This window comes from Simochromis diagramma, unplaced genomic scaffold (assembly GCF_900408965.1).
Source record: "Simochromis diagramma unplaced genomic scaffold, fSimDia1.1 OVJJ01000327.1, whole genome shotgun sequence".
NCBI classification, from domain to species: Eukaryota; Metazoa; Chordata; class Actinopteri; order Cichliformes; family Cichlidae; genus Simochromis; species Simochromis diagramma.
This window is the reverse complement of record NW_024386768.1, coordinates 288,742-314,223: the sequence shown is the minus strand read 5'-3', so window position 1 is coordinate 314,223 and position 25,482 is coordinate 288,742. Positions and strand designations below refer to the sequence as shown.

The window sequence follows — 25,482 nt, the reverse complement described above, 5'->3', positions numbered from 1 at the left end:
GTTTAAAATCGCTGAAATCAGACGTGAGCTCGTAAATTATCGTCACGTGCCGTCAGGTAGGCGGGTCCACAGACGGCGTTTGTGCCCCGCTCTGAGCTGTCCTGTAGAAACGCAGCGTGCAGCCCTGATGTTGTTGACTCGAGTCCTCGTGTTTCCGTCCCAGCCTCTCCCGTGGTGGGCGGGGCTCTTTTCACCGTGCTGTAGGTATGTTTGCGTGCAGCGCGTCTCAGCTGCCCTCTTATTGGCCACAGCTAAATTCAGTTGTTTTCAGACGAGAGGCTGAATTTAATTTAATTTTGTTTAATCAAAACCAAGACGGGAAACTGGCGATGCCGGCGGGCTCAGATCATGTGATTGCAGCGATGAATGACATCACCGCAGTAACGAGTTTTGATGCGTCCGAACGCTGGTTGAGTCGCGGTTGTTCAGTCCTTCTCTTTGTTTCTGCAGCGACAACAGTGACAGAACGCGACACCGGACGCCTCGAAACGCCAGGATGTCTGCGCCCTCGCTGGGCCGTTTCGTCCCTCGGTGAGTTGGCTCCGAACCCGCCGCTGAACCTGGTAAACTCGCGCTCGCCGCTTTGGTTCTCATCTCATTCCTGTTTGTCATCCTGCAGCCGATTCCTCCTGCCCGAGTACCTGCCCTACGCCGGCATCTTCCACGAGCGAGGGCAGCCCGGGCTCGCCACACACTCCTCTGTCAACAGGGTGCTCGCAGGTATGCGCGCACACGCACACATTTATTTAAAAAGAAGGCGGCTCGTATCCGACCTCCGTCAGGACACGGTGACCACAAAGTTGTTCTTTTTCTTCAAATGGAGATGTGGGTTACCGAGCGTGCCCAGTGACGCCGTTTCCTGTCCTCCACAGGGGCGTCGATCGGGGATGGTCAGTCTGCCGTCGCCAGCAACATCGCCAACACCACGTACCGCCTGCAGTGGTGGGACTTCACCAAGTTTGACCTTCCTGAGATCAGCAATGGTACGGCAGCGCGAGGCCGAGGGTTTGAGTCCTCTGCTTTAGTTCAACTTGCAGTTTCTGTTCAGACATCGTTTCACAGTTCCTGCTCAGCCCGGTTTGGAGGGGTTAAAGGTCACCCACTCTGACGGGGTTTAACAAACAGGCCGCTCTGAGGATGTTTGTCTGAACGCCTCACAGACTCCCTCTCTCTGCCCCCCCCCACAGCCTCAGTCAACGTTCTGGTGCCAAACTGTAAGATCTACAACGACGCCAGCTGTGACATCTCTGCGGACGGGCAGCTGCTGGCGGTTTTCATTCCCAGCAGCCAGCGCGGTTTCCCAGACGAGGGCATCCTGGCCATCTACTCGCTCGCCCCCCACAACCTGGGAGAGATGCTGTACACCAAGCGATTCGGTACGTCCTCACAGAGACGGCGGCTCTCTCTGTCGCACGTCCAGGTTTGTAGGATGGTGACGATGACAGCGGTGTTTTCTCCCTCAGGTCCAAATGCCATCTCCGTCAGCTTGTCTCCGATGGGCTGTTACGTGATGGTGGGCCTGGCCTCCCGCAGGATCCTGCTGCATCCCACCACTGACCACATGGTGGCGCAAGTCTTCCGCCTGCAGCAGCCGCACGGAGGAGAGACGTCCATCAGGGTGAGAGGGGCCTCAGATTTATTTGATAGAAAGCTGCTGGTCAGGTTTGTTTTTACAGAGGACAAATCGAAAAACTGATGTCAGATCAGCGGGCAGCATGTAAACGATGATGATGTCAGACAAGTTGAAGAGTTTGTGTGAAATCAGATTTTTTTTTTTTTTTTTTTTTAAAGGGAATTTTTCCTCCACATACATGAAAACTCACCAAGCCTTACTTCATGTTTCACTGTAAAAGGCTGCTGGGGTGTGAGTCTGATAACCTGAGAAGGATTTAGAAATTGGTACCTCGGCGAGTTTGAATCTCAGTAAAGGTCAGAGGTAGGGGTGGGCAATAGAAACCATATACGATAGAAACGATATAAATTTGGCCAACGATAGAGATTTTGACTATGTCGCTCTATCCCGAAAGCGTATGTTGATGATGTCATCAAGCTGCGCCTGTTTTGGTCGAATTGCATTGCAGCGGCTACAACCATTATCATCTGCAAATTATGGCGGGCGACAGTCACAGCAAAGACATGAAGCACTGTTGAAATATGGGGAAAGCAAAATCTGCGCTTCCTCCACTTCCGTAACATTGATTCATTAATGCTGAATCCTCTGCAGCTGTTCTGTTCCCATGTTGTTGCAGTATATTAATGACTAACCTCATAGTGTGGATGAATGATCTCAGTTGTTCTCCTGACTGAAGTTTGGCCCGTGTATAGCATCCTAGCTATGCGACTGCATTTGTCCCTGACCACCAGAATCCCTCACGTTAACTTTTATCGAGTGGAAAAAAACGTTGGCGTTCATCCTCCAGCTTCACTGTGCTAATGTTATGCTAACATAGCTGTGTCGCTAGCAATCACGTAGCACAACATTATATACCAGGTAGTCCAACTTCAGTAACCCTGCAAACGCCACTGCTGTTTAGTTTCTGTCTTCATTTATGTTGGAAGTGGTAGCAGAGCTGTACGTTTGAATTAGTTTCAAAAATCTCAGTCAGAACATGGTATGAAATGTTTAGGTGGAAACTAGCGAGCTAACTTCCTGTTAACTTCTAACTCTGTTAAATTTAATAAATTCTGTTTTCATGGATGCCTGGATGTTAAACTTAATTGTTACACCTGGTAAAGCAGCAACACTGATGATTTAATTAAAGATGAAAGAATTTAGACCGTTTTTAACTCTCAGTGTTCGTTTGACTTTGGGACCTGAAGCGGACGGAGTTTTGGACCCAGATTACTCCACGAAGCTCCTCCCTACGGCAGCCGTGATGCTCTGACGAGCCATCAAGCAGTGGGGCTTACCACAGTTGTACTAAAATATTTTTAACAGATTTCTGCAGCCAAAATCGGTTCGAGGTCGGTAAGCACAACCAGAATTCATACATAAGGCACACTGTCGATTTTTGAGACAATTAAAGGATTTTAAGCCTTATAGTGTGGAAAATACGTTATACAGAAGAAAAGAATATATCGTGATATATATCGTTACCGCATGTGCTTCAAATTATATCACGATATGGATTTTAGGCCATATCGCCCAGCCCTAGTCAGAGGTCAACTTTTTAAAAAATCCTGAATAGCAAGTAGTACCGCCCACTGCCAGTGTTTTCGTTATTTTCAGGAGAACATTCTCTAAAGTTGAGCACAGAGAATGGGACGCTCCCCGCGCTGCAGAGTCCACGTTCCAGAAAACAAAAGTGAGCGGTGAGCTCTGATCCAGGACGAGCTCCACATCCCGTCGTTTGGGAAAAGCTGGTTTTACGCAGCTTTGCTGTGACATGTGCTTCAGCTGCAGTGCGTCTGTGTTTCAGATGGTGTTCAACGTGGTCTACCCCATGGCTCCGGACCAGAGGCGCCACGTCAGCATCAACTCTGCTCGCTGGCTGCCGGATCCAGGGATGGGACTGGCTTACGGAACCAACAAGGGAGACCTGGTGATCTGCCGGCCTGTGTGAGTCTGCAGACACGAAAACAAAGTCCCGCTAAGTCAGACATCTCAGACTCAAAAACGCTGGTCGGGGATGGAGGTCGGCGTGCAGATTCAGGCTTCTGCAGCTGACTGTGCGAATGAGAAGCTGCAGACTGAGCGTGACGTTAAATAACCGAGCACGCGTTCAGCTGTCCTGCTCTCAGAGCTCCCTCCCGTCTTCTGATCTGATTATCCTCAAACAGAGCAGGAAGACCATTAACTGGAGGAGCCCGATTAGTGTGTTTAATGCGGTTGTGTGAGTCCATGAAGCCCCCCCCCCCCCCCCCCCCCCCCCCCCGTGAGGCTTCCTGAGTGGAAGTGAACTGACCAGCTTTGGTTTTGTGTGTGTGTGTGTGTGTGTGTGTGTGTAGGTTCTATCGAAGCGACGGTGAGAGCCCCAGCGAGTCGAGCAGCGAGCCACTGTTTAGCGTCAACAACAGCGGAACGAGCCGGAGCCGAGGCTCCGACAGGCCGGGGTGAGTTCAGGGCCTGCGGCGATGTTTGCGCCTGCTTTTTATCTGCTCGTAACGCGTGGTTGTGGTCGGCGTCGCAGCTGACGGGCGCTCGGGTTATTTGACCCTTTTAAAACCTGAAACGTGAAATCTTCACATTTTGGAGTGTTTGAACCTTGAGACAAAGTGTATATAAAACATATCAAATCTGCATGTAGGCATTCTAATTTGTTACATAACCATCTTTTTGCAATTTAGTCATTAAAAACTTTGATATCATTTATTTTGAGAGTAAAGAAGTCACACTGATGATGACGAAGCCTGAAAGCTCACAGAAACGCATCACATACGATACGCTGGGCTTTGAAGGGTTAAAGCTGCATTTTGTACATTTGTTTGAAAATGGATTCAAAGCTTCGGCAGAAACTGAACCAGGTAAGAACAGCGTGGAGGCGGGGCTAAAAAGAAACGCTCACACCTCTCCATCGATCGCTGCCCCCTGCTGGTGAGAGTTTATCGCTACGCGTCTGGATCTTTGAGTTTCTGATTGGCCTGTGATTCATTTTCAGGCCGAACCGCTCGGGCTGGACGCCGGGCAGAGACATGGGACTGATGAACGCCATTGGCCTGCAGCCCCGACACCCCACCCCTTCAGTGACATCGCAAGGAACCCAGACGCCAATCATCCAGCTGCAAAACGCTGAGACTCAAACCGAGAGGGAGCTGTCGGAGCCGAGCGCCTCGCAGCCTGCTCAGAGTACTGACACACACACAACCCCGTTCAACTATCTTAGTGAGGACCTTCATTGACATAATGGTTTCCCTAGCACCTAACCATTAAAAATGAATGCCTGACCCCAAACCTAACCGTAACCTAGTTGTGACCCTGACACTAAAACCACATTTTGAGCCTCAAAAATGCTTCAAACTTGTGAGGACCCACGAGGCCTGTTTGTCCCCACAAGTATAGTAAACTTGTCTGGTCCCCATGAAGATGTTAATACCCGTCCACTGTAAGCGTGTGTGTGTGTGTGTGTGTGTGTGTGTGTGTGTGTGTGTGTGTGGTCTCATCAGGTGTGTTTCTTCCCAGGTGTCCCTCCTGAAGCTCCGTCCACCAGTGGAGCGGCTCAGGTGGAGGCGTCTCAGAGCAGCCAGGCTCAGGAGGAAGTCCCAGCTGAAGCAGAGACCGGCACCTCCACCGCTGCTGGTACTCCACCCACTGACTTCTCAACACGACCTCATAATAACCTGTTACTGCATCGTCGTCGTCGTCTCATTTCTGCCTCCATGTCGATCCTCAGTTTTTACCTCGTTTGTTTTGTTACAAATATTTATATCAAACATCGTGTGTGCGTGTGTGTGTGTGTGTGTGTGTGTGTGTGTGTGTGTGTGTGTGTTTTGGATGAAATGTTGTGACTGTTTGTATTTAAAGATGAATATTTATAAACAGATGACCTGAGGGGAGACATGATGACGATCACGTGTTTATCTTCACGCTGTCTCTGTTGCTCTCTTTGCTTCAGGAGAGTCTTCGGAGTTCGGGTCTGGCGAGGACGCTCTGGCACGAATCCGCCGGCTGATCGCTGAAGGCGGCATGACGGCGGTGGTCCAGCGGGAGCAGAGTACCACCATGGCCTCGATGGGCGGCTTTGGGAACAACATCATTGTCAGCCACCGCATCCACCGCGGCTCGCAGACGGGCGCCTCCAGGCCCACTGCCGAGCCCGTCGCCACGGCCCCCTCCACCTCCGGTCCGCTCCTCGTCGCCTCGCAGCCCCAGTCCTACCTGCGCCCGGCGCCGCAGGCCAGCGAACAGCTCACTCCCGTGTGGGCCCCGCCGCCGCCCACGCTCTCTCTGGCTGTGGACGTGGATGACGTGTTCGACAGCGGGCGGGCGGACGACAGCTCCTTGCCGGGTCCCTCCTCTTCCTCCTCCTCCTCCTCCTCTCACAGCCCCCTCCCTGGCGGTGGCGGCCCCAACAGTTACCCCGGTGACCCATACAGCAGGTAGTCCTCCTATTGGCTGACGGTTAAGGGGGCTCCTCAAAGCCTTATCTCACAAAAATGGGTGCTGCTTCGACCCCACACAGGGTCTCCCACCTGGAAACGAAGGGACACAAAGACCTCTCCTCCCCCCTCCCCCTCCCCCTAGCCTTTCTGTTGAGTGGCGTTGGCGCTCGTGAACCCAGACCGAAGCTGGACCGTCATCATTCCTCACAGGAGCCCCTACTTGAACGGAGGCACGGAGCTCCTCCCCACCTGATTCTCTCCCAGCACGATGAAGGTCGAGGTTCCTGACGCGCTGCGCCTGGTGAGGGAGGGGTGGGGGTGTGGCTTCTTTCACATTTACTCCAACGTGCTGCGTTTGGTGCCATGTGACGTTACCTTAGATGTGAAATAGTGATTGAAGTGTTTGAACTCAGCACTACGTTTTTGTACCGTGTCACTGCTGCGTGTGCCTGAGGCAGGACTCTGCACGGCGGCGTGGCGGCGAGCGACCACCGATGACTGAACGCACACGCTCGACTAAACAAACGGAAGCTCCTGCATGTCTCGAAATAATGCTGCAGCTCATCGAACACGTGTTTGTGTTTAAGGCTGAAAACGAGGAGAATCACTTCCTGTTAGGGCAACGAGGGGGCGGAGATTCACCTGTTCTGACCCCTCCCCACCCCGCCAACCCCACCCAGCTGCACTACAGTGTGTTTGGTGCTAACCGAGGCGCGTGTGTGTGTGTGTGTGTGTGTGTGTGTGTGTGTGTGTGTGTGTGTGTTCTCACTGAAACCACAGTTTGTCTGTTTTTTGTTTTTCTTTGGGGGGGGGTGTTAGCTGAGCGTCTCTGCGTTTCCTGTCCGCCTCATCACGTTTGGATGTTTGCATCTCAGAGCGGTCTCAGTTCACGGTGAAGGTGATTGCGAGGTGGGGTTTGCACGACATGTTTAGCCGGTGGGGGCGGGGTTAGGGGTTTCACAGGGGCGTGGGGTTCTCTCGGGCTACGGTCCCTACGAGCTGCGTGAAAGGTCTGCTGGTTTCACGTGGGCGCCGCACTGACCGACGCTCTAAATGTAGAAACGACACCAAAACGTTCCAAAAAGCTGCAGCGTTTGTCCTCCGTGCAGGAACGACGCTGCAGCGTGAGCACGCCAACCGCCAACTTCACGCTATGACTCAGACACCGGCGATCAATCGTCTCTGCAATGCTTTCATCCAAACTCGCCGATTGGTCGACATTCAGCCTGTGCGGTCACTTCCTGCTGTTACTGACCAGGTGATGAGTGGATTTATTATCATCATTATTATTATGACTTTTTTATTAAGGACGGAGAACTGCAGACGAGTCTCCCTGACAACTGTCGTCTTCTGTTAAACGACCAAAATAAAGTCCAAGACTTTTTTCTTCCTTTTGGGTTTTTTTTGTTTTTTTTTTGTTTTTTTTGTTTTTGTTTTTTTTTTTTTTTTTTTTGGGGGGGATTAATGAGCCGAAGAGTCAAAATATGCTTGTGTGTGTGTGTGTGTGTGTGTGTGTGTGTGTGTGTGTGTGTGTGTGTGTGTGTGTGTGTGTCTGTCCGTGTGTGTGTGTGCGTGTGTGTGTCTTCCACTACAGGAACTTGCTGTTGCTCGGTAACATCCAATCTAAACCCTCAGATTTCACTCAGTGTTCTTGGACAGCCTGTTAGTGACCTCACAGCAGCCATGTTATTGGTCCAGAGGCCACACCCCTAATAATACAAACCCTTCTCCAATTAAGACAGGTGAGTTATAGAGCCCTGCCCCACAGGTGTTACAAAGGGGAAGTGATGTATAGAGACCAGAACAGTTTGTCTGTCAGGCTGTAGACGTTAGGAGTGTGTGGGGCCTCTGCTGGACAGCAGAGGAACTGCAGGTCTTGGTGTGGACGTTGCTGTTCGGTGCAGCTCATGTTGTTCGTATAGAGACTGAGGAGCACCTCGAGCACTTACCCACACTTTAAATGTCAGCTTTAAGATTCGGGTCACAGAGCTCCTGTAGTGGAAGATGTCTGAGTGGACACACACACACACACACACACACACACACACACACACACACACACACACACACACACACACACACCTACCTTTCCTCATCCTTCAAAATCCTGCAGAAGAAAACTTGAATTTTTGTGATCAAGTGCAACTTTTCCTTCCTGCAGCATCCAGCTGTCCTTTTTGTTTCCACGTGTGTTTAGAAGTTCATGTACTGATGGCATTTTAAGGTGGGGCTGTGGGTGGGGGTGCTGAGTGGAGCTCTGGGATTCATGACACTTTTTATTGAAGCTTTTACTCTGCAGGCGAGACTCTGAATGCTCCTCCTGGCTTTTTACTTGATCAGTGAAGATTTTAGAGTGTGTGTGAGAGATCAGGGTGGGGGGGTGGATGTGAATAGCGCAGCGGTGTGAGTCCGATCGGTACCTGTGTGTCAGACTGTGGAGTTTGTACAGCGCTAACGTGACTCTTTGCTTTGACTTTTAGATGTAATTAAAGAGCTTTGAGAGTTCCTCTGTGCTCCTCGTTTCTTCAGCTCACTGCATCACAAACACGCAGCAGATACGTCATCCACCCATATTACACCACCCTCACTGGCAGATGAGCAACAAATGACAGAAAAGTTTGATTTAATTATTCCACTGTTACAGAAATTAACATTTTTAATTTAAAACCCTTTAGGACCCACAGTGACACTGGTGTCGCCGCCCCTTTACACTGACAGAAAAACTATAATGGTTTAACTTTGACTTTTAACTAATAAAGTCCCTAAGTGACGTCTACTGCACAAACTAGTTCAGTCATGTGACAAGTGAGGCACTCTGGGTGTTCAAGGCACCATTTTCAAAGTCTTGGTCTGCCTGGTTAGCTAATGAGACCACTATGCTAATTCTAAAAACTTTCTTTTCTTTTTGCAGAGGTAAGCTTTTACTCATTCAGCAATTCTAAACTTTAGATAAGATGTCATAGGTCACTTGTAACCTAGTTTGGTAATATTTCTGAAACAATTTGATCTAGAATCTACGGAGCCCCGCAGGGGACATGGGAGGAAAAAAAAATTAAGACGGACTTTTGCGAGATCTCGCAAAACAAACTCGGGATCTCGCAAAAGTTCTAGCCGCATTCTTCGAAGCCGACCGGGAGGTCGAGGCACGATGTGCTGGGAAAGCGGTGTTCCTCCCGGCTGTAATAGGTCTCGACCTCCCGTTAGCTTCGAGCTAGTGGGTGTCAGGTCGGAGCACTTTTGCAAATATGTGATGTCTTGTCAGATATCTGCTCGGTTTACGTTTACACAACTACATTCACGCCTCAAAATATCTTAAGTGTATTTTGTGACCCAGAAAGAGTAATATTACAACTAAGTAGCTGCAGCCATTGTTGGAATTCAGTTAGTTTCGCGAGATCTCGCAAAAGTCCGTCTTAATTTTTTTTTCTCCCATGTCCCCTGCGGGGCTCCGTAAGAATCAGTTTGTTAAATATCGCTGTGACAAATATGTCACATCGGGCATTAAACTCAAATTTTCTTAAAAAAACTGATGTCACATATTTATCACAAAAAGACAAACTGATCATTTGCTTAGTCAGTTTAGCTCATTCAGTTATTTTACGTAAACGTATTCTTTGTTGTTAATTCTTAGTCATATTTAACTAAATTCAAGCATAATTAATTTATTAAATTACCTAAATTTGTGATGGAACTTTACTTTGTCATTTCATTGTCATTTTCACTCTTTTGTAGAATGGATAAAAAGAAAAAGTATAGTGTTCAAGATGCGCTGGAGTTTATCACTGCAGAGGACAGTGAGTATGAGGGATGTGAAAGTAGCTCAGATGAAGATTCTGGTGACCCTAATTACATCCCCCACAAAGACGTGGAGAGTGATGAATCCAGTGATTCAGACAGTTGTGATTCAAGTGATTCTGAGACAGAGCCGCATTCAAGCCATATGGACACTGGGCAGCCCAAGGCAGCTATCAAAGCACAAAAATTCTCCTGGAGAAATAAAATGTTCGAAGCCCCTGAGATCACATTCAAGGGACCCTGTGCCAAACCTCCAGATGAGATCCACACTCCACTGGAGTACTTCAGAAACTTCATCACAGATGATATGCTGCTGTTGTTAATGGAACAAACAAATTTATACAGTGTACAAAAATCCAACCATCTGAGAAATGTAAATACCACTGTTGAAGAACTAGAAATACTCATTGGTCTCTATCTGAGGATGGGTCTATGCCAAATGCCTGGAAATCGAGCATACTGGGAAAATGACACCAGGTGTCCTATAGTAGCAGATAACATGTCCCGCAACCGATTTCAAACCCTGTTGGGATCTCTACATTTCACTGACAATACAGATTTATTACACAGAGATGCAGAAGACAAGTGCTGGAAGATCCGTCCATGGCTTGAAATGTTTCGCAAACAATGCCTGGATATCGTCCCAGAGGAGTACAACTCTGTTGATGAGCAAATGGTACCCTTCAAGGGGACACACAGCCCAATAAGGCAGTATGTGAAGGGAAAGCCCCACCCCTGGGGATTGAAAACCTGGGCCCGGTGCTCATCCTCTGGTATGCTCCATGATTTTGTTGTTTATCAAGGTGGTACTGGGAAGAAGACTTTACTTGGGATTGGAGGAGATGTTGTGGTGAAGTTGTGTGAAACTCTGCCAGCTGAGCAAAACTACAAAGATTTGCTGATAACTTCTCCTCAGCCCCACTTGTGCTCACACTTCTTCAGCGACAGATCTACTTTGTAGGAACACTTCGTGGAAATCGCTTAGCAGGTCGTCAGCTTGAAGATGAAAAAAGTCTTGCCCAGAGAGGCAGAGGATCTGTTGATGCCAGGGTGACTAAGGAGGAGAGCATGGTTACTGTGAAGTGGTATGACAACAAATCTGTTACCCTCATCTCATCCTATTGTGCAACTGAGCCTCAAGATACAGTCCGTCGCTGGAGCAAATCGGGCAAGGCATTTGTTGAGGTCAAAAGGCCACACATTGTGAAGGAGTACAACACATTCATGGGGGGTATTGACCTGCTTGACGCCTGCATTGCAAGGTACAAGTACCACATGAAGTCACGGAGGAGGTATCTCCACCTGTTCTGGCAAACCATCATGCTCGGTGTTGTCAACGCATGGCTGATTTACCGTCGTGACTGAGAGCTACTTGGTGTCCAAAAGAAACTGAAACAAAGAAGCTTCCAGGCAGAAGTTGCCACAGGCCTGATCCTTTGGAAATCACACAGGGGGCGCCCATCACAGAACATCTCATCACCACCTCCACCACCCAAGAGAGTTCGAGTTGTACCTCCAACATTGGGCTGATTTATTTTACTTTTTTTCCAAGAAGCTTGTTGAAGTAAACCAAGAAGTGTTACCATCATCATCCATGTTAAGAATTTGACAATAAAAAGGAAATTCTGTTTTTAAAAGCAAGAAAGTGTTTACAGAATTACTTTCTAAATATGGAACAAATGTACCTTGTATGCCCAATGTGACGCATATGTGACATTTCAGATCTGGGGCAGTGGGTGGAGCTATTACAAAAAAAACTTCAGAAATGTGTTTTATACGATTCATTTGACATAACTTACAACCCCCGTAATTTACATGAAAGTAGAAATAGGTCTGGGTTCTTAAGGGTTAACAGCAGAAGTTGTACCGATGTCAGTCTGCACCAGAACTTCGTCTGTGGTTTGTTCGTGCTCACAGATTTGTTGCATCTTTTCTTTATTGACTCGATGATTTAAGCCTTTGTTCGAAGCCCAGCTGATGTCCGCGGTGCATTTATCTGGGATAACCTGTCAGCTTCATTTTTAAAACATGAAGTCCTGCAGTAACCACGAGGGCAGCTCACTGAGCTGGGCCTTCACATGCAGCAGTTTTCTGATTTCTGAACGCTGCAACTTCCTGTAACTCTGCTGCTGGAACACCTGGATTTCCACAATAAAGCATATTTCTGTTCTATATTTCTATGAGTGTTTACAGGCTGCAGGATGTGTGGGTAGGCGGTAAAAATGCCTTCTTTGGGATTACAGTTTTTCTTGATTGGTTATAGTGTTTAAGCAATCTAATGAAGCCAAATTTCAAAAGCATAATGCCACTTTCCAAAGAGCACACCCATTTCCCTGAGCTATGAACACTATGAACCGTTCCTGTGGTCACTCCGAGGAGTTACTTTAGAGCCTTATGTCGTGTGCACCTCCAGGCCGAGGCGACGCCTGCCACTTTGGCTCAAACAACGACGGATGGTGTGATCTGGCACTGATGTTCCTTGAGCATGAAGTTCAGCTTGGATCTCTTTAGAAGTCTTTCTGCGCTCTTTTGTTACCATTCGGATTATCCGTCTCAATTTCCCTCCTGCGTCCAGGGAGGTTGGCTACAGTCCCATGGATCTGAAATTTGTGAATGCCGTGCAGCTGTAGTCAGAGGAACATCTAGCTGCTTGGAGATGGTCTTATATCCTTTACCTTTAATCCTTTTTGTCCAGGCCTGTTTCATGCATTTATTTTTTAAATAATTCATTTGAAGCATGGTTGAAAAGCAGTGTCCAACTTTCATTGGTTAAGATTAATAGAATTTTTATTTATTATTACTTTTGTCAGATTAAAGTTATTTCTGGGACCATTGTGGGTACCACTTTTGTCCACGTCTGTACCTTGGTTGCATTTTTTGTGTTCAATGTGTACAACTATGTTATTGTGTGTGTGTTTCTGAGGCCTTGTGTGTGCTGTCTGTGGCAAAGTTTGGTTTTTCAGCAGGGTGAATGGTTTTGAGTGTAGAGCTGCATTTCAACCTGATAACACGATGTTTGGGAAATTGGGTGAGACGTTATGGATTTGTGTTTACTGTTTGGGGAATACGAGGCATAGTTTCAAGGAATGTGTTTAAGCACTCGAGGAAAACGGTAATAAAGCTGATCTGAGCACAGCAGCTGAGTGACCCTGAGCTCCTTATTAGTGTTTAAAATGATATCGTTATGAGGCGGAGGAGGAAACGCGGCTTTTTGTCCACTTTAATGAGCTCTGCATAAATATTTGGAGGCTGGCTGAGAGTCCGGGCTGCTGCTCGGAGGGTCGAGGCACTCGGATGGCAGATCTGTGACTGCACTGCAGCACATTTGTGTCAGAGCGGAGGTTAATCAGATAACATGGAGGAAAAGAGATGATATTAGGACTGTAAATAAGCACTCTGACAGTGCTGGAAGTTTCCGTTTGCTTCTCTGTGCCTGCTGCAGTGTCTTCACTAACGGTAATGCTGGGAGGAAGATGAAGTTAAAACCCGTGTGGTGGTAACTGAAGCTGGGCTCATCTTCTCTAATGTGTCATTACATCCCACATCTGATGACGTCAGGACGGAGGCTGCATGTAAACTGCTGCAGATGGACTGATGGACAGGCAGACAGCGGCAAGCTGAGCAGCTCCAACATCCCTGGTGAGCTGGACCGAACCTTTGAACGCGCTCGCAGCAACTCCTGCCGGTTCGTTCTGTCAGGAAATCTGCTTTTATTTTGAAGGCTTAAACGTGTTTTTCAGTCAGCTCCTCAGAGCTGGAGGAAATTTCTCTGAAGTGAAAGTACTTTTACTAAGGTAATAACACAGAAGTGCAAAAGCTGCACCTCGAGCAGGTAAATGTCGATGTGAGTGTGACACAGCTGTGACTGTATCTGATCAGAGCTGCAGCTCATCGTTAGTTTGTCACATTTATCTGTCGTTTCCACATGAATGCTCCTTTTGCACATTTAAATCTTTCATGTGGTCCAAACTGAGGTTTGGGAATGATCACAGGAGTTTCAACATTTTGCATTAAATGTAACGAGATCTTTATAATAAACTTCAAACATCTTCAGTTTTTGCTGCAAGAAAATAAAATCCTGCACGAGGAGAACTTTGTATAAACTGTTTAGCTTCATCGTTTCTGTGTGAGCTGCAATAAAACAGCTTCTGTGAGGAAGAGGAAATCATTCTCAGGAAGATACTGATTCATTTTCAGGGCAAGTATACAAAGTTCTTTCTTTTAATTATATTAGTAAAAGTCATTAACATCCATTGATGACCATTTGATGTTCGCTTCTTTGATTTGCTCTTTATCTCCTGAGTTGGCAGGAAAATAACCAGTACATCAGGACCTCTTTGAATTTCCCACACTAGGCTGACGGTTCAGTGTTGACTGATTTAAGGAACGCTGTCTTTTCTGTTCTAACACTTGTTATTATTTTGTGGTCACTTTGATCTCGTTTCAGTTCAATAATTTCAAAGTCTTCTTGTGTGTGACTTTAGGAAACATGGAACCGACACCTACTTTGCTCCGCCTCTCCGTCAACGCCTCCCGTGTGCCTCCGCTCTCACCACCATATCCGTACAGCACCGCTCAGCTGGTCCTCATTGCCATGGTTACCACCTCCCTCAGCATCCTCACCGTTCTCGGCAACACTTTGGTGATCCTGTCCATCAAAGTGAACCGTCACCTGCAGATGGTCAACAATTACTTCCTGCTGAGCCTGGCGGTGGCCGACCTGATCATCGGCCTGTTCTCCATGAACGTGTACACGCTGTATAAGCTGCAGGGCCGCTGGCTGCTGGGCCCCGTGCTATGTGACACGTGGCTCGTCCTTGACTACGTGGCGAGCAGCGCCTCGGTCCTGAACCTGCTGCTCATCAGTCTGGATCGGTACTTTTGCCTGACGCGACCGCTCAGCTACCCAGTGCGGCGCACGGGCAGGATGGCGTGCCTGATGATTGCTGCCGCCTGGCTGCTTTCTTTCATTCTCTGGGCTCCCGCCATCCTGTCCTGGCAGACAGATAAGGGCGGGCGCGTCGTCCCTAACGATCAGTGTTACATCCGTCTACTTGTTAGCCCTGCTGTTACTATGGGGACGACTCTTCCCTCCTTTTACCTGCCGGCAATCATCATGATCGGCCTCTACAGCCGCCTGTCAGTCGCCAGCTACAGCCGAATGAGTGTGCTCATGCCAAACCAGGGTGCTCTCAGGGCTTCCAGTCCCTCCTTAAAAGACTTCCTGCTGAGGCGGCGAGGCATGGGGACGAGTGACCCCTGCTCAGACCTGACCCCGAACCAGCTCCAGTCCTGCACGCCAAAGACCAGAAGGAAGAAGAAGACATGTAGAAGTCCAGATGATACAGTGCAGGCCGAGAGTAGCTGGAGACACTGGGTAAGGATGTGTTTCATCTGTTTACCGTCTCTAATGTTGTTGTCAGGGGGCGCTGTCACTTCCTGTTCACTCTCTCTGCGGTAGAGTATCACTTCCTGTTCCTGTTCCAACACACAGTGGTGTTCTTGTAGCAGTTTATTAAAAACCGTATAGATAACTTCGCTTTTCATATCTTCACGCGCTTTACTCGCTGCGTCTTTAGGGTTTCGCTAGCTTAGCTTAGCTCATAGCCAACTCACTAGCAGTTTTCAGTTTTCAGTTTTATTTGTCATATGCGAGTTAGCACAGGGTCAACATCGCAATGAAATGTATTTGACGAGCAACAGTCACTCAGCAGCATGGTACAGTAGATATAATAAAATAAAATAATAAAAAATAAATAGAAAAATAGTAAAGAGCAAAATATTAATAAGATGTAGTAAAAGAAAAAAGATTTTCAGTTAACTGACTATATATATATATGTATGTATAAATATATGTACACTAGTGATTAAATAAAGAAAATCTTAAACAGGAATGTGAGGGGGGGCAGATGGGATATTGCACAGGAATGAGCAGCAGAAAATCACAGTATTGCACTTTTTAAATATAAATATCAATAAAGTGGAGTGACCAGTGCAGATTATACAGAGTACTTGTGAAGCTGCAGGTAGCTTCTGAGTGCGTCCTGTGGACTGTGTGTGTGTGTGTGGTTGAGGTGTCGTATGGCTTGGTGGTAAAACCTGTTTTTGAGTCTTGTAGTCCGAGCAGACAGACTCCTGTAACGTCTGCCAGATGGTAACAAGGGGAACAGCTGATGTGCTGGGTGGCTCTGGTCCTTGATGATGCTCTGTGCTTTACGGAGGCTGGAGATAAATGTCCTGAATGGCAGGAAGCCTCGTGCCAGTGATGTGCTCTGCTGCCTTCACCCTCTGTAGTGATTTACGGCTGCTGGCAGAGCAGCTTCGTACCAAACTGTGATGCAGCTCGTCAGCAAGCTCTCGATCGTACACCTGTAAGAATTTGAGGTGATGTTGGCGTTCATGCCAAACTTCCTCAGCCTCCTCAGGAAGTAAAGCCGCTGGCGAGCTTTCCTGATAGCAGTGTCTGTGTGAGGGTCCAGGAGAAGTCCTCTGTGATGTTGACTCCAAGGAACTTGAAGCTGCTGACCCTTTCGACCTTGACACCGTTGATGTGGATGGGCTGGTGTTCCTATGGCATCTTTACCTGTCCTGCACTTTCCTGCACATTGTGTCACATGTTTAGTTAGAGGAGCAGTGACCTCGCTGCGAGGCTTCACATTATGATCATTTTTAGACATTTATCATTCTTCCAGTTATTTCTTTGAGCTCACTGAGGTGGGCCTTCACATGCAGCAGTGTGTCTTCCAATTTCTGAACGCTCCAACTTCCTGTCACTTTGTTGCTGGAACACCTGGATTTCCACAATAAAGCATATTTCTGTTCTATATTTCTATGAGTGTTTACAGGCTGCAGAATGTGTGGGTACAAACAAAATGCCTTTTTTGGCATTAATAAAGCTGATCTGAGCACAGCAGCCGAGTGACCCTGAGCTCCTTATTAGTGGAGGAAACGCGGCTTTTTGTCCACTTTAATGAGCTCTGCATAAATATTTGGAGGCTGGCTGAGAGTCCGGGCTGCTGCTCGGAGGGTCGAGGCACTCGGATGGCAGATCTGTGACTGCACTGCAGCACATTTGTGTCAGAGCGGAGGTTAATCAGATAACATGGAGGAAAAGAGATGATATTAGGACTGTAAATAAGCACTCTGACAGTGCTGGAGGTTATTCCTCAGCCTCTCAATCTGGAGGCCAGGATTACTGAATTGGAGACTCGGGTTCGCACCCTTCATTCACCCGTAGCTAGCCAGGCCCCTGTAGCTGGTGCAGCCGAAGATAGCGTAGGCCCCACTAGCTGTTCCCCGGCAGACCCCAAGCAGCTGGGGAAAGAGGGCGGCTGGGTGACGGTGAGGAGGAAGCATAGTCCTAAACAGAAGCCCCAGGTACACCACCAACCCGTTCATGTGTCTAACCGTTTTTCCCCACTCGGCGACACACCCGCCGGGGGTCAAACTCTGGTAATTGGTGATTCTGTTCTTAGACATGTGAAGCCAGAGACACCAGCAACCATAGTCAATTGTCTTCCAGGGGCCAGAGCAGGCGACATTGAAGGAAATTTAAAACTGCTGGCTAAGGGTAAACGTAAATTCAGTAAGATCATAATTCACGTCGGCAGTAATGACACCCGGTTACGCCAATCGGAGGTCACTAAAATCAATATTGAATCGGTGTGCAACTTTGCCAAAACAATGTCGGACTCTGTAGTTTTCTCTGGTCCCCTCCCCAATCAGACCAGGAGAGACAAGTTTAGCCGCATGTTCTCCTTAAATTGCTGGCTGTCTGAGTGGTGTCCCAGAAACGATGTGGGCTTCATAGATAATTGGCAAACCTTCTGGAGGAAACCTGGTCTTGTTAGGAGAGACGGCATCCATCCCACTTTGGATGGAGCAGCTCTCATTTCTAGAAATATGGACAAATTTATTAAACCCCCCAAAATATGAGTATCCAGAGTTGGGACCAGGAAGCAGAGTTGCAGTCTTACACGCCTCTCTGCAGCTTCTCTCCTCCTGCTACCCCCCCAAAAACCCATCTCCATAGAGACTGTGTCAGCTTCCAAACAGACCAAAAACAAACTAAAAACCATCAACAACTTAAACATAAACAATTACAAAGAAAGAACAATACAGTATCCACATCTGAACCAAAGAGTAAAACAGTGAAATGTGGATTATTAAATATTAGGTCTCTCTCCTCCAAGTCTCTGTTAGTACATGACTTAATAATTGATCAACAAATTGATTTACTCTGCCTTACAGAAAACTGGTTGCAGCAGGATGATTATGTTAGTTTAAATGAATCAACACCCCCGAGTCATTCTAACTACCAGAAACCTCGAAGCACAGGCCGAGGGGGCGGTGTGGCAGCAATTTTTCACACCAGCCTATCAATTAATGAAAGACCAAGACAGACTTTTAATTCATTTGAAAGCCTGATGCTTCGCCTCGTCCACCCCAGCTGTGAAACTCAGAAACCAGTCTTACTTGTTATCATCTATCGTCCACCTGGGCCTTACACAGAGTTTCTGTCTGATTTCTCAGACTTTTTATCTGATTTAGTTCTGAGCTCAGATAAAATAATTATTGTGGGTGATTTTAACATCCATGTAGATGCTAAAAATGACAGCCTCAACATGGCATTTAATCTGTTATTAGACTCAATTGGCTTCTCTCAAAATGTAAAAGAACCCACCCACCACTTTAATCACACTCTAGATCTTGTTTTAACATATGGCATAGAAACTGAACATTTAACAGTGTTTCCTGAAAACCCTCTCCTGTCTGATCATTTCCTGATAACATTTACATTTACAATAACTGATTACACAGCAGTGGAGAGTAGACTTTATCACAGTAGATGTCTTTCTGAAAGCGCTGTAACTAAGTTTAAGAATATAATCCACCCACTGTTATCATCTTCAATGCCCTGTACCAACATAGAGCAGAGCAGCTATCTGAACGCTACCCCAACAGAGGTCGATTATCTTGTTAATAATTTCACCTCCTCACTACGTACGACTCTGGATACTGTAGCTCCTGTGAAAACTAAGGTCTCTAATCAGAAGTACCTGACTCCGTGGTATAATTCTCAAACACGTACCCTAAAGCAGATGACTCGTAATCTGGAGAGGAAATGGCGTGTCACAAATTCAGAGGATCATCATTTAGCCTGGAGAAATAGTTTGCTGCTTTATAAGAAAGCCCTCCGCAAAGCCAGAACATCTTACTATTCATCACTGATTGAAGAAAATAAGAACAACCCCAGGTTTCTCTTCAGCACTGTAGCCAGTCTGACAAACAGTCAGAGCTCTTTTGAGCCAACCATCCCTTTAACGTTAACTAGTAATGACTTCATGAACTTCTTCACAAATAAAATTTTTATCATTAGAGAAAAAATTACCAATAATCATCCCACAGATGTAATATTATCTACAGCTACTCTTAGTACCATTGATGTTAAGTTAGACTCTTTTTCTCCAATTGATCTTTCTGAGTTAACTTCAATAATTACTTCCTCCAAACCATCAACCTGTCTTTTAGACCCCATTCCTACAAAACTGCTCAAAGAAGTCCTGCCATTAATTAATTCTTCGATCTTAAATATGATCAACTATCTCTAATAATCAGCTATGTAGCACAGGCCTTCAAGCTGGCTGTAGTTAAACCTTTACTCAAAAAGCATCTCTAGACCCAGCAGTCTTAGCTAATTATAGGCCAATCTCCAACCTTCCTTTCATATCAAACATCCTTGAAAGAGTAGTTGTCAAACAGCTAACAGATCATCTGCAGAGGAATGGTTTATTTGAAGAGTTTCAGTCAGGTTTCAGAGCTCATCACAGCACAGAAACAGCTTTAGTGAAGGTTACAAATGATCTTCTTATGGCCTCTGACAGTGGACTCATCTCTGTGCTTGTCCTGCTAGACCTCAGTGCAGCGTTCGATACTGTCGACCATAATATCCTATTAGAGCGATTAGAACATGCTGTAGGTATTACAGGTACTGCGCTGCAGTGGTTTGTATCATATCTATCTAATAGACTCCAGTTTGTGCATGTAAATGGAGAGTCCTCTTCACACACTGAGGTTAATTATGGAGTTCCACAGGGTTCAGTGCTAGGACCAATTCTGTTTACATTATACATGAATGAATGAATGAATGAATGAATGTCTTTTATTCGAGCAACCAAATAATAAAGTTATTGTAATGTACAATTACACACAAAAAAAAACAAACAAGTTTAGCTCGAAAAGGAGTGGGATGAAGACAAGCTTTTTAACTCCCACCCCTACAATCTTATCTGAGTTTTAAATTTTGTAGTTGCGCAGTACATTTAAATATTTGTGACATACAATTACAGTTATAAAATTATCACATTGTCATAATTACAACATACAGTAGTGTAAATATTTAGCATCAATAATACAGTCTGTTACCACCGTTGAGTATCACAGTCATCACCATCATGGTCATTACATCCTCTCCATATATTATTTATATTTTAGCTATGAAAATATCAATGAAGTCTGCTTCCATTGTATAGTAGTAACTTCATCAATTTTACTTTTAAGAATTAATTCTGGTCTACTGTTTCCTAATAATGGAGATAGCAGTAATAACAACAGCGTAAGACAATCTCAACAGTGTCCATTTCAACTCTACAAGATAATTGTTTATATAAGTATTTGTTGTTAACATTCTATATATAATTCCCTCGAAGCACAGGCAGACGCAAGTGGTTTTCTGTCACTGGTTTATTTGAAGACTTCTCTCCAAAGCCACCGTGAAAACTATACAGCATTAACAAAATAAAACTCAGCATAAGACACAGCAGTAAAAACACTGTACAACAAACACGATAAATAAATAAATACCTCGTTGGCTGCATGCTGCAAAAAGGGAATTAGCCGCCGTTCTTCTGAGGTTTCCTTTAACCGTTTAACCGTGTGTAGTCAAAGTCCACTTAACATGTCTTTCAATAAAAACCATCCTTTCTGCGCGCTTACAGGTGTTTTTCTTCGTTCTACCCAAAGCGGAAACTAGCGCAACTTGTAAGCGAACGTGACTTTCAAAATAAAAGCACCAAAACGTTGACTACAAAACCCAAACAAAGTAATGTACAGCTTAAACAATTTACAATCATGACATGGATCTTGACAAGATAAAGAAATAATCCAAATTATATACAATGTCATCATGCCAACAGTTACACTATATATAAACAAAGAAAAAAGAAAGAGAAAAAAAAAAGAAAAAATCATACAAAGAATATATTATTATTTACTATCATGGATAAACAATCACACACTCGATTCCTCTTTGTACCTTGACAATAGGGCTGCCACAAACGATTATTTTGATAGTCGACTAGTCACCGATTATTTATGCGATTAGTCGACTAATCAGATCATCATCCACTGGACGTAAAACTACAGCTTATTGCACCAGCAGAATCTGCTCTTATATAACTATCATTAGCTTACAGCTTTAAGCTTTTAAGGTGCTAACTAAAAATAAAGACAAGATGATAGTTTATTCAATTTTAATGAAATTTGCAGATTGTTTCGGTGAAGTTTAATAAACTCCTTGCTATCTAAAATATAACAGGACACCGGAGTATATTCTCGAGCATCTCACACTTCTGATAATCAGCTGTCTGCTTTACGTTTATTCAGCTGTGTAAAAACTATAACTTTAATCTCAGCCAAACCGATTTACTCAGGAACAAATAAAATACTAAAAAAAAAAAAAAAAAAAAAAAAAAAAAAAAGCCAAACAACAACATTTTTAAGTTATCTAAGTGACTCATATATATTTAACCTGAGTCGCGAAAGACGGCGGTGGGTTTGAAAACAATTTGCTGGGAGTCCGGTGTTCTCACGGCGCTAGTGACCCTCGCCCCCGGCTAGCTATCGAGCTAGTGGGTAACAGACATCTCCGAAAACGTCGGAGCGCTTTTGAAAATATGTGGTGTCCTGATAAACTGAGCAGATATTTGAGGTTTACACAGCTACATTCTCGCCTGAAAATATGTTAAACGTTTATTATGTGACCCAGAAAGAATAATAAGAGTAATATTAAAACTAACTAGCTGCCGCCATTGTTGGAAACTGAGCTGGGCCGCGCTATGAATTCTGGGACACAGCTTCTTCTTCTTCGGGGTTTAACGGCAGCTGGCATCCTATTAAATCAGTCGTCGACGATTTTGATAGTCGACGTAATCGTGACTAGTCGACAAATCGTGGCAGCCCTACTTGACAATATACATTTTTTGTACCTCTATTTAAACAGATGAATATTTGGACATTGCTTGAGCTCTACATCCAATCTGTTCCAAAGTTTCACTCCACACACAGACACACACAAACTTTTCCTGGTAGTTCTAACTATCTGCCTTTTAAAGTTACTACATCCCCTCAAATTGTAACCTCCTTCTTTATGTGTAAAGAGCTTTTGGATATTTTCTGGCAGTATACCCTTATTTGCCTTATATAGGAGTTGAGCAGTCGAGAATTCAACTAAATCAATCAATTTTAATAGTTTTGACTGCAAAAACAAAATATTAGTGTGACTATAATATCCTACCTTATACATTATTCTTATAGCACATTTTTGTAGTATAACCAGGTGATGCAGAGAACTTTTGTAATTATTGCCCCACACCTCTACACAATAAGTCAAGTATGGTAGGACTAGTACACAGTATAACAAAAACATTGCATGGCAGTTTAAGAAGAACTTGGCTCTATTTATGATTGAGATACTTTTGGACACTTTATTTTGTATATGTCTGATGTGTGATTTCCAGCATAATTTGCTATCAATCATTACTCCCAAGAATTTTATTTCTGATACTACATCTATGACTACACCATCTATTTTTATTACAGTATCTTCATTTACATTGTAATTCCCAAAGAACATTACCTTGGTTTTGCTCAAATTTATAGATAATTTGTTAACATCCATCCATATTTTTAATTTCCTTAACTCATTGTTAATGTTAAGTACTAGGTCACTATGGTCGTCGTTAGAATAAAAAATATTGGTGTCGTCAGCAAATATGACTAATTTTAATAACTTTGATACATTAAATATGTCGTTTATGTAAAGGTTAAATAGAGTTGGTCCCAGAACTGATCCTTGTGGCACTCCACAGCTAATGCCCAAATACCCCGATTCAAACTCGCCCATCTTCACATACTGCTGTCTCTCAGTCAAATAACTTTGGATCCATTTCAAAGCCACTCCCCTAATACCGTATCTGTCTAATTTTTTAAATAATCTGCTATGATTAATCGTATCAAATGCTTTCTTCAAGTCAATAAATATCCCTGCTGCATGTCTTTTTCTATCCAGACTGTTGGTTATCTCTTCTACTGCATCAGTGATAGCCATTGAAGTTGACCTTCCTGTCCTAAATCCGTACTGACTTTCATTAATTAGTTTATGTTTGTCAATAAATTTATTTTCTAATATTTTAGAAAACTGAGGGAGCAGGGACACTGGTCGATAGTTAGTGAAGATGTGTTTGTTTCCACTTTTATATATGGGTATAACTTTAGCTATTTTCATTTTCTTTGGGCATTTCCCCGTTTGAAATGATAAATTACATATATAAGCTAGAGGTCTGGCAATGCTATGTATGATTCGTTTAACTAATGTCATATCTATACCAAAACAATCAGTAGAGGTCTTGTTCTTACAGTTGTTAACTACATCTAAAATATCTAATTCAGTAACTCCCGACAAGAACGTAGTCTTTGAATTTATTTCTATCAGTGACATTTCGCTGCGATTACTTTTTGGAATTGTTGTAGCCAGCTCCGGTCCCACATTTACAAAAAAGCTGTTAAAGCACTCCACCATCTCATTTAGATTGTAATTGTCACTGTTATTATTAGTGAAATAATCTGGATATGAGCACTTTTTTGTGTTACCTTTAATAATAGTGTTAAGTATTCCCCATATCTCTTTAGTGTTGTTTTTATTTTTATGTATTAATTTAGTATAGTATAATTTCTTACTAGTTCTTAATATTTCCGTTAGTTTATTTTTATATTTTTTATATCTATACTCTGCTTCTTCAGTTCTTAGCTTAGTGAATTGTCTATATAAAGAATTTTTCTTCTTACAGGCCTTGTGTAGTCCTTTTGTTAACCACGGGCATTTAATAGATTTATTGTTGATACTGAATTGCCCGACTGGGCAGTTTTTATCGTACCGGCAGTTGAAGATATCCAAAAATATTTCAAAAGCACTATCCACATCATCTACAGCATACACTGCACATGCTTCCCTTGGGCAGCATCATTAGAAGACATAGCATACATTTACACTGCTATGCAGATGACACCCAGCTCTATCTGTCCATGAAGCCAGATAACACACACCAATGAGTTAAACTGCAGGAATGTCTTAAAGACATAAAGACCTGGATGGCCGCTAACTTTCTGCTTCTTAATTCAGATCAAACTGAGGTTATTGTACTAAATCTTAGAAATGCCTTATGAAGCCAGACACTTCCTCTGGATAGCATTACTTCAGCCTTCAGTGACACTGTAAGGAAACCTTGGAGTCATTTAAATGACTCTAAGATGACCTGCTCTACCTCCCAAAGATGGCTGTAGTCTAAAAGGCAAGAGAATGGACAAAGAATGGAAAGAGAGCATGTGTCTACTATATTGGCTCCCTGTTCAATCCAAATACAGAGATTGGTTGTGAGGGCGCCTGATGAAAAGAAGTGAAGGTGGCTTGTTTGTCTCCTCAGAAGCATCCCTCTCAAACTGCTGTCAAACCCACCGGAGACGAAGACCACAACAAGACTGAATCTGAAGACTCATTCAACGCTGACCTCCACAGGGCGGCCTCGGCAGTCTTCTCCTCCTGCCCCGACATCAGCTCACATGAGAGGAGGCGGCAGCGAGTGATGGCGAGGGAGAGGAGGGTCACGAGGACCATCCTGGCCATCATCCTGGTATTTGTCCTCACCTGGACGCCGTACAATGTCATGGCTGTTGTTGCTGCCTTCTGCCATTGCCGCATTCCTGACGCCCTGTGGACCACAGGATACTGGCTGTGCTACGTGAACAGCACTGTCAACCCCGGCTGCTATGCCCTGTGCAACGTGACTTTCAGAAAAACCTTCTGCAGCCTCCTGCGCTGCCGCTGCAGGCGGCTGTAACAGCACTGGTGTTTTTTTGTTTTGTTTTTGGCAGCTGGCTTTTTGCTTTCCTTTCATGGAGTTTGGTCCTATCGCAGGTTTCCATCTAAATGTAGAAGGAGATTTAAGATGGGCAAAACAAATGCGAACAAAAGGTTGTTTCCATCCTTGCAGCTCAGTGGTTGGTCTGACAAACAGCCGGTGGTGCAAAACGTCCTTAAATCAAAGCAGATAATGCCATCATGTCTCCATTTCCAGCTCAGATGACATGGCCTCTTATCACAATTTGGGCTGTAAATGTTTGATGTTTATGTAGTTAATTAATCCATCTACTTCCTGCTGCTTCTCCATGATGTGTTTAATGAGCAGTGACTGATGTAACAAGGCATAAATGCTGTCAAGGCTGCAGCTACTGTTCATCTTTATTATTAAGAAAGTGTTTGGTAGATGCAGCACAATAAAGGAAATAAAACGGCGTCATTACTGCTAAGAAACA

General features: G+C 44.8%; 2 protein-coding genes across 9 annotated transcripts in view; both read left to right on the top strand.

The window, feature by feature from the left end:
• The window catches only part of ambra1b (autophagy/beclin-1 regulator 1b), a 17,627-nt gene extending 10,199 nt beyond the window's left edge, over positions 1 to 7,428 (top strand). For 7 of the 8 annotated variants that reach the window (XM_040037250.1, XM_040037266.1, XM_040037244.1 and 4 more), the window contains exons 10-19: positions 451 to 531; positions 620 to 720; positions 873 to 983; positions 1,188 to 1,376; positions 1,464 to 1,618; positions 3,420 to 3,559; positions 3,949 to 4,053; positions 4,599 to 4,822; positions 5,120 to 5,236; positions 5,553 to 7,428. In XM_040037250.1, the coding sequence (XP_039893184.1) occupies positions 451 to 531; positions 620 to 720; positions 873 to 983; positions 1,188 to 1,376; positions 1,464 to 1,618; positions 3,420 to 3,559; positions 3,949 to 4,053; positions 4,599 to 4,822; positions 5,120 to 5,236; positions 5,553 to 6,040 (1,711 nt within the window). In that variant the 3' untranslated portion in view covers positions 6,041 to 7,428. The remainder of the gene's footprint in view (positions 1 to 450; positions 532 to 619; positions 721 to 872; positions 984 to 1,187; positions 1,377 to 1,463; positions 1,619 to 3,419; positions 3,560 to 3,948; positions 4,054 to 4,598; positions 4,823 to 5,119; positions 5,237 to 5,552) is intronic. The other variant, XM_040037226.1, reaches the window with a different exon arrangement.
• On the top strand, positions 18 to 25,482 carry chrm4b (cholinergic receptor, muscarinic 4b). Its single transcript, XM_040037389.1, has 5 exons — positions 18 to 31; positions 8,543 to 8,952; positions 9,772 to 13,473; positions 14,319 to 15,211; positions 24,594 to 25,482. Exons 3-5 carry the CDS (start codon positions 13,359 to 13,361, stop codon positions 25,005 to 25,007), a joined length of 1,422 nt encoding a protein of 473 aa, XP_039893323.1. The 5' UTR covers positions 18 to 31; positions 8,543 to 8,952; positions 9,772 to 13,358; the 3' UTR covers positions 25,008 to 25,482.

Excerpts from the sequence above, each read along its gene's own strand:
- chrm4b (XM_040037389.1), top strand. The coding sequence starts at position 13,359 with ATGTGTCATTACATCCCACATCTGATGACGTCAGGACGGAGGCTGCAT. Across the intron at positions 13,474-14,318 it reads GAGCAGCTCCAACATCCCTG|GAAACATGGAACCGACACCT; the intron begins GTGAGCTGGACC and ends GTGTGACTTTAG. Across the intron at positions 15,212-24,593 it reads AGAGTAGCTGGAGACACTGG|AAGCATCCCTCTCAAACTGC; the intron begins GTAAGGATGTGT and ends TTGTCTCCTCAG.